This window comes from Notothenia rossii (assembly GCF_949606895.1).
Source record: "Notothenia rossii genome assembly, chromosome: 4".
In the NCBI taxonomy this organism is placed as follows: Eukaryota; Metazoa; Chordata; class Actinopteri; order Perciformes; family Nototheniidae; genus Notothenia; species Notothenia rossii.
This window is the reverse complement of record NC_136902.1, coordinates 27,739,272-27,760,100: the sequence shown is the minus strand read 5'-3', so window position 1 is coordinate 27,760,100 and position 20,829 is coordinate 27,739,272. Positions and strand designations below refer to the sequence as shown.

The window sequence follows — 20,829 nt, the reverse complement described above, 5'->3', positions numbered from 1 at the left end:
CATTTACTCTGGGCTTGATGAAACACAGTGGACCAACACCAGCAGCTGACATGGCTCCCCAAACCATCGCTGACTGTGGGAACTTCACACTGGATTTCAAACAACTTGGATTTTGCTCCTCTCCAGCCTTTCTCCAGACTCTGGCGCCTTGACTTCCAAATGAAATACAAAACTTGCTTTCGTCTGAAAAGAGGACTTTGGACCACTGTGCAACTGTCCAGTGCTTCTTTTCCTTAGCCCAAGTCAGACGCCTCTTCCGTTGTCTTGAGTTCAGAAGTGGCTTGACCATGGGAATACGGCTATTGTAGCCCATTTCCCGGACACGTCTGTGAACAGTGACTTTTGATACCTGGACTCCAGCTTCAGTCCACTGTCTTTGAAGCTCCCCCAAATTCTGGAAGCGACTCTTCTTCACAATGCTGTTAAGGCTGCGGTCATCTCTCTTGGTTGTGCAGCGTTTCCTGCCACATTTCCCCCTTCCAACAGACTTTTTGTGGATGTGCTTTGAAACTGCACTCTGTGAACAGCTTGCTCTTTGAGAAATTTCTTTTTGTGTCTTACCCTCCTGATGGAGGGTGTCAATGACGGTCCTCTGGACAGCAGTCAGATCAGCAGTCTTCCCCATACTTGTGATTTAGTTTACTGAACCAAGCTGAGTGTTTTTCAAGGCTCAGGAAACCCTTGCAGGTGTTTCGAGTTAATTAGACGATTCAAGTGATTCGTTGAACACCCTACTAGTATACTTTTTCATGATATTCTAATATTTAGAGATAGGATATTTGAGTTTTCTTAAGCTGTATGCCATAATCAGCAATATTAAAATAATAAAAGGCTTGCAATATTTCAGTTGATTTGTAATGAATCCAGAATGTATGACATTTTTGTTTTTTTAATTGCATTACAGAAAATAAAGAACTTTATCACAATATTCTAATTTTCTGAGACAGTCCTGTATATAAATTCATACCATATATATATATATTAACATTAGTTTATCCTTACCAGTATCACATGTGCTCGTTTTCCAAGTGTCAAAGGCTGGATAGAAGCGGATGAAGTCTGCTGGTTATGGCGGTTACCTCTGTCACTAACCGATCTGCCCCCCTGCCCGATCTGTACTGCGCATGTGCGAGATGGACAACCACATACAGCAACCCAAATGGGACACTTGACACAATGGCCTTTGGCCAAGCAGAAAAAGAACACCCGACAATATCAATCTGAACGAGAGAGGTTAGTTAGTTAGTTAGATTAGTTATTGTTATTACAACGTGACTTCATATTACAACGTGACTTCTCTATTATTTAACAACTCTTTTTATTGGGTTCTTTTATTTTGGGTTAAGTAGATTGTCAGAATAAGTGAGAAATGGATTTAACTTCTGTTAGACAGCTATCATGCTGAATCAGTTGTTCCTCCTCCTGGTGCCAGGACAAACAGATCCATCTCTAGGCTCAGCAGCCCTGTCCCCCCATAAATGTTATATTTTCACAGCTCAGTGTCAGTAAATATTGTGCAGTTAGTTTTGGACTACAAGATAGATGCAAGCCTGTACACGTAGTTATTTAAAGCATAAATGAGTCGATTGGGTTCTGGAGGTGTGGTTAAAGCAATTGTGCTTGGTTGGCGTGGCCTGGGCCTGGTGGTGGGGCCCAATGTGATATATTTTCATGGGGCCCAAAATCCCTGGTGTGTATGGCCAGAGGGCAGGACCTATAAACACATGTACTACCCAATAGCATATTTCCATCCCCTGAAGACAAGGAATGTGTCATAGTAGAAATGTGCAGCCCAATGAAAGAAGGAAGCATAAAGCTTGTACATTTCTATAACCCGTGTAAAAATCGAGTCATAGAAGGGAAGTGTGGTGTGGTGATTTTAATGCTCACAACAGCCTATGGGGAAGCATTCAAACAGACAGTAATGGGGATGTTGTAGAACAAATGTTAGAGGAAAGATCACTGTTTTGCCTTAATGATGGACAAAAAACAAGAATAGACGTGAATAGGGGGACACAATCATGTTTGGACCTCACACTTGTGACGGATAGTTTAGTTAAATCGTGTGAATGGAATGTAAAAGTGACTGTACCCATAGGAAGTGATCATTACCCAGTTTTCACTATCATCAACACAAACGTATGTAGACAGGAAGGGAGTGTATTTACCAGGTGGTGCTTTGGTAAAGCAGACAGAAATGTAGACTTTGCTGTAAGGAGTCAGCACAATTTTAAAATAAAAATATTACAGTAATAGTGTACTTGCATTGTGTGGGTGTAAGGGTGTAACTTTGGTTTGAGAAGTGGGGGGGGGACACAAAACAGGGGGTCCTCTGCAATGAAACATTTTCTCAATTTAATTCCATTTCCTGCCTTTCTACAAATATATTAGGGATTATAGTGTTAACAAATCCAAGAAAAATGTGTAGTGTGTATATAATGAGTGTGCACACTTATCTAGTATCCTATCCATGTATACCTGTTTTATTTGTGATGACCTCACGTCCTCCAGGGGGGCTACTAGTATATATTTCAATCATCAAAAATCCATTAGAATATGCTCACAAGCAATAACACATATTTGATCAACTCCTCTCTCCTATCTTTATCTTACCTAGTCTGCCTTCTTTCTTTTTATTTATGCATATTTTACTAATCACTCCCCTTTCAAACTGTGTTTTTTATTTTGTACTGACCTATTGCACACAGTGGAATGATTTATTAACTCATTTTATATACAATTAATATTACATAGATGGAAATATTTGTTTACAAAGATGACCAAACCGTTTGAGACCCACTGAAATAACGTAGACTAAAGATTACAATCTAATAGTCCTTTACCTCCCTGAGCTGACCTTATCTCTCTCAGTCCCACAGGAGAGAGCTCTCCCTCTCCTTATTGTTGAAACAGCTTCTAATCTCCGTTAGCTCCGAGCTAGCACCAAATACTAACAACGTCTCTCTTTCTATCTCTCACACGCTCCTCCTCCTCCTCCTCCTCCTCCTCCTCCTCCTCCTCCAGAGAGAGAAAGAATTTTATTTTTAGTTGTGCATTGTTATTTGTGCTTGAGAAACATTCCACTTGAAGTTTATTTTAACAAACTTAGTAGTAATTATTGTCCTATTATATATTTTTTCAGATTTCACAGCTGCCTGGGCCTAGCAGCAACAAGAACCTCCATTTGTCCCTGCCCCCAGGTCAAGATCTACCGTGGCTCAAGGGCCTTCACCAGAGCCATCACCACCAAGGACCAGAGGACCATCATCAATACAGTGGCCTCCATCTCCATCTGCCACAAGATTAAGATACACCTCGGTCCAAAGTACCTCCATCACAGCCATCACGATCAACCCAGCCAGCAAAGAAGTCTTGCCTATAGACGTACCTCCCACACGGCCACCAGCATCAACCTGGGACAATCACACCTACCTCTCTCCGACACAGCCACCAGCAGCCCATGCACCATCACATACACAGCAGCCAGACCCCCTCTCCTGGAAGACAGACAAAGACCATGACACTGCTCCCCCTGTCTTTACATTTATAATGAAAAGTTGGTTGAAAAAGTTCTGATATTGTAAATATTGAGATTTTACAGTTTCTTATGTTAACATAAATTGTTGGTTGAAAAAAAAAGTTCTAATGCTCAATTTGTATTTGTACACATCACATGAACCTTGGTATGGAATATGAAGTCATGAATCAGTCCTGATGTAACTTTTCTGTGGTGAAAGCAGAGGGTTGGAACTATTTTACACATGAATAACATTTCATTTCATCTATATAGGCCTATAGTGTAATTCATATAATTATTTCACTACTTTTGTAAACCAAATCTAAAACGCCCCAAAAAATAGACGAGATGAGTAAATGTGTTTTCACAAGAGTTTTTAGGTTTTCCAAAAATCGGATTTCTCATTTTCAGCTAAGTATCTCATAAGACAGTGCTCTAAGGTGCAGTGATGCAAACACAGGCATGGTGAAAAAAGAGAGAACTATTCGAAGCAGAAAGAAAAAGCATAATATACCATCTGACAAAGGCCTGTGCTATAATGCTTCAATTAACTGGCTATTCTTTATAATATACTCAGATCAATAGGAGACAGAGATGTTAAGTTATAAATCAAGGGTTTTTATTATTATTTACAGCAGGGGTGGGGAACCTTTTTCCTTTCAATTTTTACAACATCCTCCGAGGTCCCTACAAATTATTGAACTCAACCTCTGCTTAAAAAAACTAAAATCACAGACAATTCATTTGGCCTTTCTTTCATGCTGTGCAAAGAAAACGCAACCTCTTAATCCAGATATCTTACCATGACTCGCGCATGCATGTGCACGGTGTGGCATGACCACCAAAACAGAAAGATATGAACACAAGATGTGTGCAAATGTACTTAGTATCCATGTGAACATGATTTAAGTGGGGGGGGACCTAACCTTCTCGAGGGGGGTCCGGGGGCATGCTCCCCCGGGAAGATTTCTTTTTAAATATTGAAGTTAAAAGCATCAATCTGGTGCACTTTGAGAACAACGTGAGGAGATCTATGGGTACATCTTTCAACACCCATTTGAAACAGAACTGTAAGCAGATTTTTCTTTTTGGATATTTTACAAATCACTCCCCTTTTAAACTCTATTCTTGTTATTTTTAACAACTTTTTTGTTACTGTCATATAGTATTTTATACCTGTTTTTCATTTAGTCTCTAATGTCTCATTAATAATTATAATGATCATATCAAGGTGTGCCTTAACCTCACTGAGCTGAGGTTATTTGAGCCTCTCAGGAGAGAGCTCTCTTCCACCTGGTTGTAGAAAAGCTCTTTAAATTCGTTAGCATAGCTAGCTAACCAGATGCTAATAACAACAGATCGCCACTGTGCTTACAACTAAAGACACAGCCACGCAAACACTGCGGCATGTGTACGGCTCCTTATGGGTACTGCAATATTTGAAGAGCTGGAGCGGCGTTCCGGTGCTCTCCGTAAGCACTCAAGTCTAGTCTACACTCCTTTCAGACGAGACATAACCATGTGAAGACACGTTACGCTCGTGTTGTGTTCAAGGAACCTGTCCTTGGCCAGGAAAAACAGGCACTCGCTTGTTTAATTATTTTGCGATCTAAATTTCTTCTTCTTTTTCGAAGTGAGAAGTTGTCCGTCAGTCGGACGGACTAACGGACGGACCCCCACCCCCCCCCAAAACGAAAACTCTTCGGTTCTCCACGAATTGCACAAGTCACCCAAAGCAGCGTTAAAAAAGCGGGAGGCGCCGAAAAGCGACTAATTTGCATCACTGAAGGTGAGTGACTTGCATCTCTAGCAAGACCAGAGTGTCCTGAATATTTCGATAAGTAACATAATGGTGCCATGTTATAAGAAGTACATTTAAAAGGTGATTTAAGGAGACGTCTACATATCGAGAGAATATCCTTATACTCCAGAGGGTTAAGGAAAAGCGTAAGGCAATTGTATTTTTTATATATATATATATTTTATATTGTTTGATTTATTGATTATATTCAAAGGAAAATTAATACTTGGTCCCCTGAATCTGGAATAATATACAATTTACAGCAAAGCCTAAAAATGTCAGGAACTTTTCATCTACAGATTGCTTTGGTCTGGCTTTACCCTTCACTGATTGGTTACAGACACTTTGAACTTATTGGCTAAGGAAATCAGAAGGAGGGGCTCATTATCATATAAAAAACCGCGCGAACATTCGCACGTATATTGGCCCGTTTTTTCGCGCGAAAAAACGGACCTCCCCGTTTTTTCGCGCGTTTTTTCACGCGAAAAAACGGACCTCCCCGTATGTTCGCGCGTTTTTTCACCCCCGTATTATGGCACTTTTGGCTTTCCATACATTTCCATACAACGGGCGAACATACCGTTATTACAGATGCATGGGACTATGTATTAATTTGCCTTTCAATATAATAAATATATCAATCAATATATCCTGCCTTCATTGTCTTTTAAAATAAAATCGCCTTACCTTACCTTATCTTACTGAAGTGAAGGGTATTTATGTCTCCTTAAATCACCTTTTAAATGTACTTCTTATAACATGGTGTTGCATATCAAAATGTTCAGTCTCTGGTCTTGCTAGAAATGCAAAGTCACTCCTCACCTTAGAGCACTGTCTTATGAGATACTTAGCTTAGAAATCAGATTTTTGGAAAACTTAAAAACTTCGTGAAAACACAGATGTACTATGATGTAGAAGAAAAGTTCCAAGGGGACCAAGTATTAATTTTCCTTTGAATATAATCCATAAATCAAACAATATAAAATATATATACAGGACTGTCTCAGAAAATTAGAATATTGTGATAAAGTTCTTTATTTTCTGTAATGCAATTAAAAAAACAAAAATGTCATACATTCTGGATTCATTACAAATCAACTGAAATATTGCAAGCCTTTTATTATTTTAATATTGCTGATTATGGCATACAGCTTAAGAAAACTCAAATATCCTATCTCTAAATATTAGAATATCATGAAAAAGTATACTAGTAGGGTGTTCAACGAATCACTTGAATCGTCTAATTAACTCGAAACACCTGCAAGGGTTTCCTGAGCCTTGAAAAACACTCAGCTTGGTTCAGTAAACTAAATCACAAGTATGGGGAAGACTGCTGATCTGACTGCTGTCCAGAGGACCGTCATTGACACCCTCCATCAGGAGGGTAAGACACAAAAAGAAATTTCTCAAAGAGCAAGCTGTTCACAGAGTGCAGTTTCAAAGCACATCCACAAAAAGTCTGTTGGAAGGGGGAAATGTGGCAGGAAACGCTGCACAACCAAGAGAGATGACCGCAGCCTTAACAGCATTGTGAAGAAGAGTCGCTTCCAGAATTTGGGGGAGCTTTAAAGACAGTGGACTGAAGCTGGAGTCCAGGTATCAAAAGTCACTGTTCACAGACGTGTCCGGGAAATGGGCTACAATAGCCGTATTCCCATGGTCAAGCCACTTCTGAACTCAAGACAACGGAAGAGGCGTCTGACTTGGGCTAAGGAAAAGAAGCACTGGACAGTTGCACAGTGGTCCAAAGTCCTCTTTTCAGACGAAAGCAAGTTTTGTATTTCATTTGGAAGTCAAGGCGCCAGAGTCTGGAGAAAGGCTGGAGAGGAGCAAAATCCAAGTTGCTTGAAATCCAGTGTGAAGTTCCCACAGTCAGCGATGGTTTGGGGAGCCATGTCAGCTGCTGGTGTTGGTCCACTGTGTTTCATCAAGCCCAGAGTAAATGCAGCTGTGTACCAAGAGATTTTAGAGCACTACATGCTTCCGTCTGCTGAAAAGCTCTATGGAGATGAGGAATTCATTTTCCAGCATGATCTGGCACCTGCCCACAGTGCCAAAACCACCAGTAACTGGTGTACTGTCCATGGCATTACTGTCCTCGATTGGCCTGCAAATTCCCCTGACCTGAACCCCATAGAGAATATGTGGGGTATTGTGAAGAAGAAGCTGAAAGACACCAGACCCAACAATGCTAATGAGCTAAAGGCCGCTATTGAAGCATCCTGGGCATCCATAACACCTCAGCAATGCCGCAGGCTGATTGCCTCCATGCCACGCCGCATTGATGCAGTAATCCGTGCAAAAGGATTCCCAACCAAGTACTGAGTGCATTAATGGACATTTTCAAATGTTTGATTGTGTTTTGCTGTTATAAATCTTTTTTTTTTACTTGGTCTGAGGAACTATTCTAATTTTTTGAGATAGGATTTTTGAGTTTTCTTAAGCTGTATGCCATAATCAGCAATATTAAAATAATAAAAGGCTTGCAATATTTCAGTTGATTTGTAATGAATCCAGAATGTATGACATTTTTTTTTTTTTTAATTGCATTACAGAAAATAAAGAACTTTATCACAATATTCTAATTTTCTGAGACAGTCCTGTATATAAAAAATACAATTGCCTTACCCTTTTCCTTAACCCTCTGGAGTGTGAAGTGAAGGGTATTTTCAATTTTTTTAGATGTCTCACTAAATCAACTTTTAAATGTACATGGCATGGTGTTACATGTCAAAATGTTCAGTAGTCTCTGGTCTTGCTAGAAATGCAAAGTCACTCACCTTATGAGATACTAAGCTTAGAAATCCGATTTTTGTAAAAACTTCAAAACTGTTGTCAAACACAGATGTACTCATGTCATCCATTTTTTTTGGTGTTTCAGATTTGGTTCACCAAAGTAGTGAAATATATGAATTACACCATAGGCCTATATAAATGTGTTGTTAATGTGTTAAAATGAAAATGTGTAAATTATAATTTAGAGTAAAATATTTCCATCCCTCTACTTTCACCACAGAAAAGTTACATCAGGACTGATTCATATTCCATACCAAGGTTCATGTGATGATGTGTACAAATACAAATTGAGCATTAAACATTTTTATTCAACCAACTATTTATGTTAACATAAGAAACTGTAAAATCTCAATATTTACAATATCAGAACTTTATCAACCAACTATTCATTGTAAATGTAAAGACAGGGGGAGCAGTGTAATGGTCTGTCTTCCATGACAGCGGGTCTGGCTGCTGTGTAGGTGGGGGTAATGGTGCGTGGGCTGCTGGTGGCTGTGTCGGAGGGAGGTAGGTGTGATTGTCCCAGGTTGATGCTGGCGGCTGTGTGGGAGGTACGTCTGCTAGGAGAGACTTCTTTGCTGGCTGGGTTGATCGTGATGGCTGTGGTGGAGGCCTTTGTACCGAGGTGTATCTTAATCTTGTGGCAGGCACAGATGGAGGTGGAGGCCGCTGTAGTGATGCTGGTCCTTGTTGGTGATGGCTCTGGTGAAGGCCCTTGAGCCACGGTAGATCTTGACCTGGGTGCATGCACAGATGGAGGTTCTTGCTGCTAGGCCCAGGCAGCTGTGAAATCGGAAAGCAATATAGGACAATAATTACTACTAAGTTCATTCAAATATAAAGTTCAAGTGGAATGTTTCTCAAGCACAAATAACAATGCACAACTCAACCGTTTCTTGGAATCAAAACTAAAATAGTGAAACAAAAACTTACCGCACCCACAACATTTTCTTTTACATGTACAATGTCCGATGTCAAGACGCCATTGTGCGCCAAAAAATACAGCACTAGGCCATGTTTTGGCCCAGAGGAGGAAAACTTTGTTTGTCGTTACTCTGAACTTTGAAGTCTGCCATACAGACTTTGCACTTTGGCGGACATCTTGTGTTGGTCAAGCTGCATGATTATTTTCTGAAGTACTTCAAAAGTGAAATGAAGGGGGTTTTGGATATGCTATGTTGAGTGCATATAGCAAACCCAGAAGGAGGGCACAAGCTGAGGTAACTGAAGGCAGTTCATTCAGCACCTCCACGCCCTCGATGATGATGCCGATGTCTGCTGGTGGCTCCTGCAGTCCTTCCTCCTCCTTCCGTATCACAAACACACCCATTGTGAGCTCCTCCATCTCCTTCTGAAGATCATCTGTTCTGGAGTCCTAGAATAGATGACAACAAACATCACTGGCATCACTTTGCACTAATATGCACTTAATATGGGACAATAATATCACTGGCCGGAGTCCTACTCTGTGATTACTCACTGATTATTCTGACGACTCACATGATCAGAACCTAATATTTAATTCATTTATCTCATCTGATCCATCTGTATTATTGCGATTATGTTGAGAAGGATTAATATTAATATCATTCAAGTGTTGTCAAATTGTGGACATGCTGTGTGGCTGTCTGTGGGGGTGGGGGTGGGTTGTTGTGCATTGTTCTGTGTTTTGTGTTAAAATGTGTAAAATTCAACAATGAGTATTTCAAAAAAAAAAAAAACATGCTAGGACTACTTTTTACATATACATGTTGTGTTTCGCGGTATAATTGGGAAAATTACTAAAAACGCAAATTCCGATGCTATGCTTTAGTTATTCCTGATGAGCAGGTGGCATGGTCCATCAGTGTATGAATGGGTGAATGTGAACGTGGTGTTAAAGTGCTATGAGGAGTTGGAAAACCATAAAGGTGCTTTAAATTTACATGATGTCAAATGTCCAAGATTATGAATATAATCCCGACAGGTGTTATTTTAGTAGAGAAATTTCCCTTTTACAGCATTAATATCAATCTAATATGTATTAGCACGTGTGCCTTTGACAAGCTTTGCTGACATGCAAATTGCAGTTAAAACTTACTAGATATTCCTTGATCAGCTCATCTGGATCTTCTTCCAGGAAGATAATGAGGGCTCTCAGGACACACTCCCTCCGAAGATGAATGTCTTCAGTCTAGGAAAACATTATTTTAGTTAATTTTATTTTTCAAAATGTCTATTGACAGATTTCCTTACTCTTACAGCTAAAATCATTCCCTTTATTTAGAAACAAATGGACAGTCCTAGTTACAGAGTTTCATAAAACAACGGTTGCCCTCCCAATGCATCTATAAAAGGATACACAAAATGTATCCATTTTAGCTGGCAAGGACTCATTTGACAAAGCAGATTTACCTGGTCAAAAATGTCCATGATGTCAGCAGTCTTTTGACGTTTTGATCCTCCTTTGGCACGGATGACTGTGATTAGCTGACTTGAGTGAATGTCCAACTGGGCCATCAACTTCTCCTCAAGAGGAATTGTCATTATCCTCTGGAACTCTGCATTGATCTATGAAAGAATAATACAAAAATGACAGTGAGTAAATTCATAAAAATTCAATTGAACTCAGTCTGTATGCAATTAACATTTGAAAAAAGAACCTTTGAAGCAAGTGTAAACTTCTTCCGACCCCTTTTCGGACGTGTAATTAGCTAAAGCTTTGTTGTTTATTGATACCAGACAATGACACTACAGATTATTCAATTATTAATTAAATGTTTCGTTATTGCATTCATTTGTATAGTACTGTATCACCTTTTGTTTCATTTGTATTTTCTTTGGTTTTACACGTTCGAGAAAAAAAACTAAACTAAGCATGCCTCCACACTGGCAAAAAGTATAACAAACTAAAAATGTAAATTCTGTCAGTAAACACTGTTAAACATAATCTTTACCACACCATATTATGATGAATGGATAAAAGCTTACTAAAAAATGGATACAGACTAGATTATTACCTCTTTTTGATGGAACAGTGCCGGCCACCTGTCTTTGAAGTCCTTGATTCCTGGCTCTTGGTTTACCACCTCGTCGTCCGTAGGCGAACGTGTGAGCCATTTTGTCTGCGATGACCCTATTATTGTTCCTTATCCTGATGTCTGTCAGAAGTTCTATTCTTTCTTTTTCCAGGCTTTCCAGATTGGCACCAGTGGGGAAGGATGGATAAAATTTAGACTCAGCTCGCTTTGCCCTCTTGACTTTTTTATCAGGGAAAGCATCTGTAGCAGCTTTAGATTTCAGGGAATTTACCACCAGCTCTGGGCACCCCTGCAATTTCAGCTGAGTCCTGTAGTTTCCCCATCTTATATTTCAGGCGCTGTTTCCATCCATTGCAGCCATTGAATGAGCCAGGTTCTTTCAAACAAGGATGCTTTTTGATAAGAGCCTCTGCTACTGTGCATAAATGTGAATCATCTGGATAGGCCTTGTATCCAGAAATTGTTTCTGCAAGTCTATTCAGACTATCAGACTTGCTTCGGGAGCTGACAGTCAACATTTTGTGGCTTCCATTAAACTCAGAATTCCCTTTCACTAGCTGCAGCTCCGTGTCATATGAAAATTGAGGAATCGGAAAGTCCGCTGGCCACTGTTTGGCTCGAGAGGACACAGATTCGGGGAATGAGAGGATTATTGTGTCATCTGATGCCAACGAAACATGAAGTTTCACATCATTGTCTTCTCAAGTGAAGACAATGATGTGGTATCAGTGGCAATGTTCAAAGGTGTATTTGTTTGCTGGTGGATCACTTTGATTGTTCCCAAATCCTGAAGTTGAGTGGTGGAATTCAGATTGAAGAAGTCGTTGCCAAAGTCTTGGTCCATGTACTGCAGTCTGACGTCGCCCTTTAACCCAAAGAAAGTCTTTAACTTACTGAGAAGGTCATCCAATGATTTCGGTATGCAATTTGGAAGTGACAGTTTTTCAATGTTGTTCTCCCCCAAAATCACTTTCAGTTGCAGGCGTCGAATCAGCCATGGCAGTCTGAGAAGACAACACAAGCCCAATACGTTTTAAAAAAGGCACATTAAACATAATTCATTATTATTCACACTGTTAATGTATCATCTTATAGATGTGTTATCAGTTTTCAGTAAAAGGACTACAACTTCGTGTTAATCCCTTTTCCAATGGCGGCATTTGCTGACTGGACCCCATCAGCAAATATTTAAAAAATGACATAATGCCCACCCTTACCCTCAATGTTAGGTTCCTTTTAAATAAATGAAATCTGCAGTTGACAACTTGTATGTGCAAAAAAGTTATGTTAAAAATGTTATCATTTGAAAACTCCAAAGGGTTGATAGTTAGTCTTGCACCAATAACAAATATGTATAGGAAGTCATAAAAAAACAAATATATTGTTGTCCTGCAGGTGAAGCATTAAAACTCTGACCACTCAAAAAAAGCCCACACACTGTTTGAGTGTTTTCACAAATTATGATTGTTGGTGAAATGATAAATAAAACCTTTGAAAACAAAAAAAAACACTGGTATGAAATAAATCTGTTTTGAGAACACAATAGCTATGAATTATTTCTTTTTCCACCTAATGAAATATCACTTTTCGCTTCCTCACCCTTTAAACATGGACATATCTTTTCAATGTGACAAGACGCATCCCTCGGATCTTGAAGTCTGCCAGTGGGTAATCATCTTGTGGCTCAAGAAGTTCCACTTCCTTGCCTGGTGACATTTTGAGATCATAGGCTCTATAATGTTCAATGTACCATCCACTGAGCTTTATCACAATGAAGATCAACTTGTCCTGCAGTATCACCATTTGGAGGATTTCACAAAACTCTGGGAGTCCCCATAGATCAAGATCATCCCACACTTTACTGGGAGTATCTTTGTAGGTAAAAAATAATTTGTATATTAACTTTGGCTGAACTCTAAATTGAATAACTCCACAGAAAACAAAACAGTGGATTTTGTCCTATAATCACCTCCTGCACTTTGCGTTTACGTTGAAATTACTTTCAGAACACACAGCAACATTAAAGTACTCTCTATATCACTCACAGTAGTGTAGCTTCACGTGCCTTAGGTAGTAGTCCAATACAGGGGTAGACATTAAGGGTAAAATGCCACTGACCCTCCGGCCCGGTGGAATTGTATTATCACTGGCCCCACCATTGTAAACACTGGCCCGGAGCATTCGTCCAAAAAAAATCGACTTATAATGAAAAAAATTAACACATTTGTTGCAATAGTAATTTATGCACTAACTACATTACTACTTGTACTACAACATTTGAATCATCAGTTCTTCCTCATTTTCCTCAATTGTTCATATTTGGTTTATTAAAATAATGATATTGTGGTGATTGTTAAAAAATGTCTGCTATTATTATGAGTATTATTATTAGTATAATGCGCTTTCTGCCTTCCTGTCATTAGGAGTTAGAAATGTAATGGCTATGTAATAGATTAGATTACAACCTTCATTATCCTAAACTGCTGGGACATTTCCCTATAGCCAATACCTTTTATTTTCTACTCTTCACTTACTTGTCAGCATAGGTCGGCATTGATGTACAGAGCCGACAGACGACCTTGTTTATATTGGCATCATATTGAGAGGTGCAGTGACTCGTCCTAAAACCAGGAAGTAAGCTGCTGGTTCCCTCGACAAAATGCAATGGGATTTCTCCACAGGGTTTTGGAAAATAGCTGGAAATAAGGTCTGTGGGAAACAAACCTGTTTGATAAATGCAAGTTTTGTTCAGCCGGATAATCTCCACGTTTTGTTACCCTACTTTTATCATTTTCAAATCATAAATCTAATCGATAGATTATAAAAGGGTTTTAGGACGCGTTACAGTGTGGCTCAAACCTTCTCTCCCTCTTCTTCTCATAATCCCTGTCACTCTCCTTTAACTCCTCCGGTGACATTCTTTTATTTGAAGATTGTTTTTTGCCCGGCGCTTGGCCGGTTACCGCTGGTATTAAAAACATTTTGTTGAATGGTTAGGTGGCGCGATAGTCTGTAGTGAAGAAGGACCGCACTCCCGCTCACGGGAGCCTGCTCGCGCTGCGCTCCGCAGCAAACAGCTGTTTGCTTTTCACCCAACAACGACAACCGCCTCACGAAACGCTATGTTGTAGCGTTAATAAACGAAACAATTTAACTAAATTGCTAGTCAAAATACCAATACCACAGGACCATTTTTTTTTTTAAAGCAATATTTTTAGTGGCTCGAGCGGGCAAGTGGAAAGTACGTTATGCTGGCCCGGGGTGTCTAAATAGTGCTTCCGGGCCAGCGGGCCATTTATAATGTCGAGCCCTGCAATACGATGTGTAAAAGCCTGAAGAAACCACCACCGGTCAGGCATGAGAAATCATGAGAAGAAAAATAAATATATGTATATACTGTATTAGGGGGGACATTTCTATTCGTTGTTAAGCTTTCACAGTCACGTATTATCACCCCGAACGTAGTAATAGTCTTATCAGCAACAGCAAATTACACTACAAGGCTTCTTATTAGCACATTAGTACAGCAACACAGAGCTGGATAACGCTTTAACCACCGAGCTACTATAAATGTGAGGTGTTATCAACGCCGCATCAATCACTTCCAGCATAAGCAAGAAGGGAGTCCCGCCATCGAGGCGACCAGTGTTACAGTATAAGTTGAGTCATGACAACTGGCGACATTCTATTATTTTCGTCATAGGAATCCGGGGCGTGTACATTGAGGACCCATTGTTGACTTACCAGGAAAGAAACATCGTTTCTCGTTTACGTTCATCTTTTGCTATATCTGCCTTCCTAAGATCACTTTGCTGCACATTCAGTACTCGTATGTGAGGTTGTGGGTGAGAGTCCGATATCGTGACGCTTACAGGGAGGTATCGAACATTACAAAGTAGGTGACTGTGTGGATGCCTGTTCAAAACATTGCAAACTTCAATAAATCATTTAAATTATATATTTGTGTCCGACTTTCATTTGTTCATCGTTCTTAATGTGATGTATAGTAGCTTTGATAGCTGTCCATACCTTCAGACAGCCTAAAAGTAAAACACAAGTTGTTTATTCACAGCCCGAACGCTCATCGAGATGACTGGATCAGTCATGACAACTTGTGATAAGCTCCGATTCAATTGTGATATCAATTCTGTAGCTAACCTCCAGGGAGCACGTTTATTTTATGAAATACCTGTATCCCTCTCATCACAACAAGACTCTACACTGTGCAGAAAAAACAATTACATACATGAAAATAAGTTATAACCTTGATGCATGGGAATTAAACACACAAACTATCTTCCGTGGCTATACTGATATGTCACAGTAACGGTAAACCACAGAAAAGTAAGTCCAGCGGGGCACAAGTTGAATACATATAATACGGTAGTTCTATTATGCCTTTAAGCCTATACGTTTAACCCATAAGAACCCGGACCCATTTCCACTTTTGGGGAAATTAAGGGGAACGTCATTTAGACTAAATAGACACATTTCTGACAAGTAACCTCCCTAGTGTCAAATATCTGGGCTTTAATGGTAAAGTAACTCTTATTTATAACTTAATTAACAAGGATGATGTTTTGGTTTGCATTTGTTTGAACATACTATGAATTGAAGAATAAAGCATATCTTAACTAAATATAATTGGATCAGCTAAATTAACTGACCAGACCATAATCATATTTCTAATTGTGCATATATGTCACTCCGGGTTTACTGTGAATGTTTAGGGTTAAAGTCCCGATGTGACACCATGTGTCACAGCAATATTTATGGCATTTGTTTCATATCAATTTCATCAAGAAATGTTTCCACAACAGGTTAAATGTAATCAGAATCAGAATACCTTTATTCGTCCCACAGAGGGGACATTTACATTTGTTACAGCAGAAAAGAGCCGAAGACAGCTTAATGTTTAACAAATGACATTTCATGTAAGCATTTTTATTCTTAAATGGCTTGAATATTAACTTTAGCAACAAAAAACCTTTCCAAATCTAGCTAGTTCTGTCACATGTTTTAGCCTGACACATGGACATCTTGGACATGTTGTTATGGGAAGACAAAAGCAAATGACAAGGACCATGACCCGACTGTTCAGTGTGTGTCACTTTGGGACTTCATGAGATAAAAAAGGCTAAAGCTGTATAAGGAACTTTCCAGAACATTTAAATTTCATGTGACACCCGTGTCTAAGCAATTCTGTCTGCCTTCCGTGTTCCTGTTGTTATTTACTTCCTCTCTGCCTTCTTCTGATGATTTATCTGTTAGTTTGTGTGTTTAATTCCCATGCATCAAGGTTATTTTCATGTATGTAATTGTTTTTCCTGCACAGTGTAGAGTCTTGTTGTGATGAGAGGGATATAGGTATTTCATAAAATAAACGTGCTCCCTGGAGGTTAGCTACAGAATTGATATCACAATTTAATCGGAGCTGATCACAAGTTGTCATGACTGATCTAGTCATCTCGATGAGCGTTCGGGCTGTGAATAAACAACTTGTGTTTTACTTTTAGGCTGTCTGAAGGTATGGACAGCTATCAAAGCTACTATACATCACATTAAGAACGATGAACAAATGAAAGTCGGACACAAATATATAATTTAAATGATTTATTGAAGTTTGCAATGTTTTGAACAGGCATCCACACAGTCACCTACTTTGTAATGTTCGATACCTCCCTGTAAGCGTCACGATATCGGACTCTCACCCACAACCTCACATACGAGTACTGAATGTGCAGCAAAGTGATCTTAGGAAGGCAGATATAGCAAAAGATGAACGTAAACGACAAACGATGTTTCTTTCCTGGTAAGTCAACAATGGGTCCTCGATGTACACGCCCCGGATTCCTATGACGAAAATAATAGAATGTCGCCAGTTGTCATGACTCAATTTATACTGTAACACCGGCACAACAAATTATTACTGCATCTCCCACACAGCGAGGTTAAGTTCTATGTTCGTCAGCCGGATGCATCACCGGGCTTTCACCAGCGCAACATGCCCCCTCACTGCTCGGTGATGCCGTATCGTCTTTATAATTACACTCGACGCAGCGGCGGTGACCCTACATTAAACCGTTCACACACACACGCCGAAATAGTACACAAAAAATGTGTGCAGGTGTGCTGTTTGGTGACAAGCTATGTACTAATAATGATAGTACTAGCCTTAACATGACCCAGTTTGCGCATTAGTTTGCGCTAATTTGGTAATAAGCAGCTACGCCAGTACACAATAGGAATAACTTTAACACATTTCAGTGACAATATTAAACCAAGAGAGTAGGCTTCTACCCGCAAGCAACCAACTATTGTCATGTTTGAGCTAAAGCTAGCGGTTTAGCTAACAGTGGAGCCAGTGCATCATAGCTTGGTTTGGTTTGGTTAAACAATTTAGGTGGAACATGTTATATCTGACATTGTACATTATTCTTATATAAGAAATATAACTTGTCTGAATCACACTTACCGTATGTTGAAGTCACGTCTCAAAAGAAAAAGGCGGCACATGTGACGGTGGAAAGATCTGGCAAAGACGTTGACGTCATGACGTCACACGCACGTTAGATGAGAGAAACTTGATTGATTTGCTTTCACTGATAACAAAATAGCAAGTCAAATCAACGAACAAAAAAATCACATGAACACAACCCACAAAAGTACATTGGGATCTCTAAAGCATAAATCTGAATCAGATTTATTAAATGTATTAAGTTACTTCAACTACTATCAAGTACACTTTTGAGAGTGTACCACAAAATGGTTCTGAGACTTATTCAGAAATGTATACAAAGGTTTATCACAAACACTGCAGCATTTTCTGCTTCTATTTCATTGCATGCTTCAGAATATATATATATATATATATATATATATATATATATATATATATATATATATATATATATATATATATATATATATATATAGTGCTTTTGAAGGAAGAGGGGACACATATATACATATATATATGAAAACAAGAGGGACATAATATCACAAAACAATTAATGATGATGATTATTTCAGCCATATGTATAATAGTGTTAATATCTATGAGATTTAAAGTAATAATAATAATTCCCTGCAAAAGCACTAATTACAATACAATAATGGCAAAAATAGCAATTCGATATATAGTACAAATCAATCATTGTCATGTGAAGCAAGGAGTGGTTGGACCCAAATGCGGAGACAGCAGAAAACTTAACAAAAATGTATATTTAACAGGCAGAACAGGAACTCAAGTAACAACAATCAACACGGAAAAAAACAGAACTTCATGACATAGACAAACAAGGAACCGACAAGAACAGGACAGAAAACCAGGACTTATATACTAACAGGGTGATGAGGGGATGAAGTGCAAGTGGACACACAACATAGTGTGTAGCTGTGATGGAGATATTTTCAGTTTAGCTGAATGCCATGGCACACATGTATGACATACATCCCAGGTCTTAGAACACCAACTATATAACTTTATCAGTTTAAAAAAAAAAAAAAAACGAACCTGAAAACGTGATCAATTCCCAATTATGCATTTTCAAGAGAATTTTACATTATCCGTTGCTAGGTTTTAGATTATCAGTAGGTAAAAGTGGTATCACAATTAGTCAGTCGGAATATTTTATTACATTATGCCCAGGACCCAGGAGTTCAAAACTTTTAATCCCTATCTGATCAGATCAGATTTGGATTTTGGGGAGTTCAAAACCAAAAAACAGGATGAGGATCACTTTCATATCCGACCAGATCAGGAAATCCAATCCAAGCTTTAATCTGGATCAAATTTTCAAAACGGGTAGTTCAAACCGACGACACAGGATTGGGATCAGTTTGATCCCAAAGAACTGGATTATCCTGATCCCACCAGAGGGGTGGATTTCCAGTGGATTACCAGAGCAAAATGTACTGTACCATTTATTTAAAAATATGTTTCAATATAAATAAGATGGCAAAGTTTGTTAACTGAAATAATACACCATTTTTAGCCTTCATGGAAAATCTATTTTATTTTTCATTTTTTGGTCACGTTTGTGGTGGCCTATTTTGTTTTCAACCAAATGTTGATGACATAAATGTTTATGCTCATGAAAGTATCACAACAAAGATTGTCAATCACGAATGTAATTTAGATTAAAGAAAAAATACCTTCAACAAAAAAAAAGTCCATCTGTCATCACCTTTCAAAAGTAATTGCGGACAATAGATGTCTGCAATGTGGTCTCTTGTCTTCCTTGTATTATTTTTCATGTCCACTAGATGGCGATCGGTAGGATTAAAGCACTGATATTGAGGATCTTGTCATCTTGAAAAATCGTAACCTGGATCAGGCTGATCCTATCCTGAATTGCTTTGAACTCCAGGGACAAAATCTGGCCGACTTGTCTGATCCTGGATCACAAAAAATGGGATATCAAAATCTGATCGGATCTGATTGAGATTAAAAGTTTTGAACTCCTGGGCCCTGGTACTCACAAGAACATATCCTAGAGATTACATTATAAACTTAATTTTAGCCTCTTCACCTCATTGGAGTCAAGAATTACTGTCAAGCTCACCAAGAAACAGCATCGCGTATGAAGACTGAATGAAAATGGATAGATACATGTTGAAAAGCATTGTAATTAGTAAAAGAAACAAGAGCATTTTTTAAACTTCATGCAGATATTAATAGCATTTCAAGCTATGCATGTTCTCAGGCAGCAACTGAATGAAAATGGATAGATACATGTTGAAAAGCATTGTAATTAGTAAAAGAAACAAGAGCATTTTTTAAACTTCATGCAGATATTAATAGCATTTCAAGCTGTGCATGTTCTCAGGCAGCAATGCATAGTGCATTTTTATATAGCTTTTTTTTGTTGCTTTCCTACAGTATGTGCTTATGTGCCGTGGCACTAATGAACAATGTTAAACTCAGGGATATGTTTTGTAATATATCAATGTCAACACATTATGTTTTCTTTAAAAAAACATTTAGTGGCTATTATTGAATTTCCCCATGAGGTCTGGACTGTTATTTGTCGAAAACACATCCCAATGGATGACTATATAAAGCCCAGTCACCGTGGCAAAGTGCAGGCCACAAGCGGGCTAGTAACTGTCACAACATCAATGAGAGAGACCATTGTTTAAACTAAGTAATTTATTTAAGGAAAATTCACTCGAATACTACAACATAAAAACATAGGTACACACATATATACACTGCACACTAGAAAAATGTGCAAAGTAGTAGTTTTAAAAAAGGCAATTAGTGTGAGTTCAAAGGGCAAAGAACAGCCTGCAGGGGAGCCGCTGTGAAATATGTGTCATGTCCGGGACAAAATCAGACAACATTCAATGTTGCCATGAATTACAGTATATTTTGGATGACGTCCAGTCCAAGATCTCCTCTACGACCAGCAAGAGGATCAAACTGTGCGGTGAGTTGCTCCATGTCCTCATCGCTTAGCAGGTGCCGGTTTCGAGGTACGGTGACCCTCTCTGGCCAGTCCAATGCAACATCCCCTGCATCAGCTCCACCCTCTCTTTCTGGCTCCTCCTGAGCATCTCCTTGTCCTCCACCAAAGAGGCTCTGCATGGCAGAAGTGGTCTGGCCCTGCCGTTCCAGGCAACCTTGGACAAAAAGTTCTCTTTGGGGTTCTGTCTCTCCTTGCTGCATGTCCGGCAGTTGAGAACCAACT

The 20,829-nt window shown here is 39.1% G+C and overlaps 1 protein-coding gene across 5 annotated transcripts in view; it reads right to left on the bottom strand.

Moving 5' to 3' along the window:
• The window catches only part of LOC307036703 (uncharacterized protein), a 57,078-nt gene that overhangs the window by 12,712 nt on the left and 23,537 nt on the right, over window positions 1-20,829 (bottom strand). For 2 of the 5 annotated variants that reach the window (XM_079677239.1, XM_079677243.1), the window contains exons 1-5: window positions 17,610-17,678; window positions 11,114-12,138; window positions 10,509-10,664; window positions 10,195-10,287; window positions 9,361-9,489 (exon numbers count right to left, since the gene is read on the bottom strand). In XM_079677239.1, coding sequence (XP_079533365.1) covers window positions 9,361-9,489; window positions 10,195-10,287; window positions 10,509-10,640 — 354 coding nt within the window. In that variant the 5' untranslated portion in view covers window positions 10,641-10,664; window positions 11,114-12,138; window positions 17,610-17,678. Of the gene's footprint in view, window positions 1-7,960; window positions 8,898-9,360; window positions 9,490-10,194; window positions 10,288-10,508; window positions 10,665-11,113; window positions 12,139-13,668; window positions 14,923-17,609; window positions 17,679-20,829 lie in introns of those variants that run through there. The other 3 variants (XM_079677242.1, XM_079677241.1, XM_079677240.1) reach the window with 3 other exon arrangements.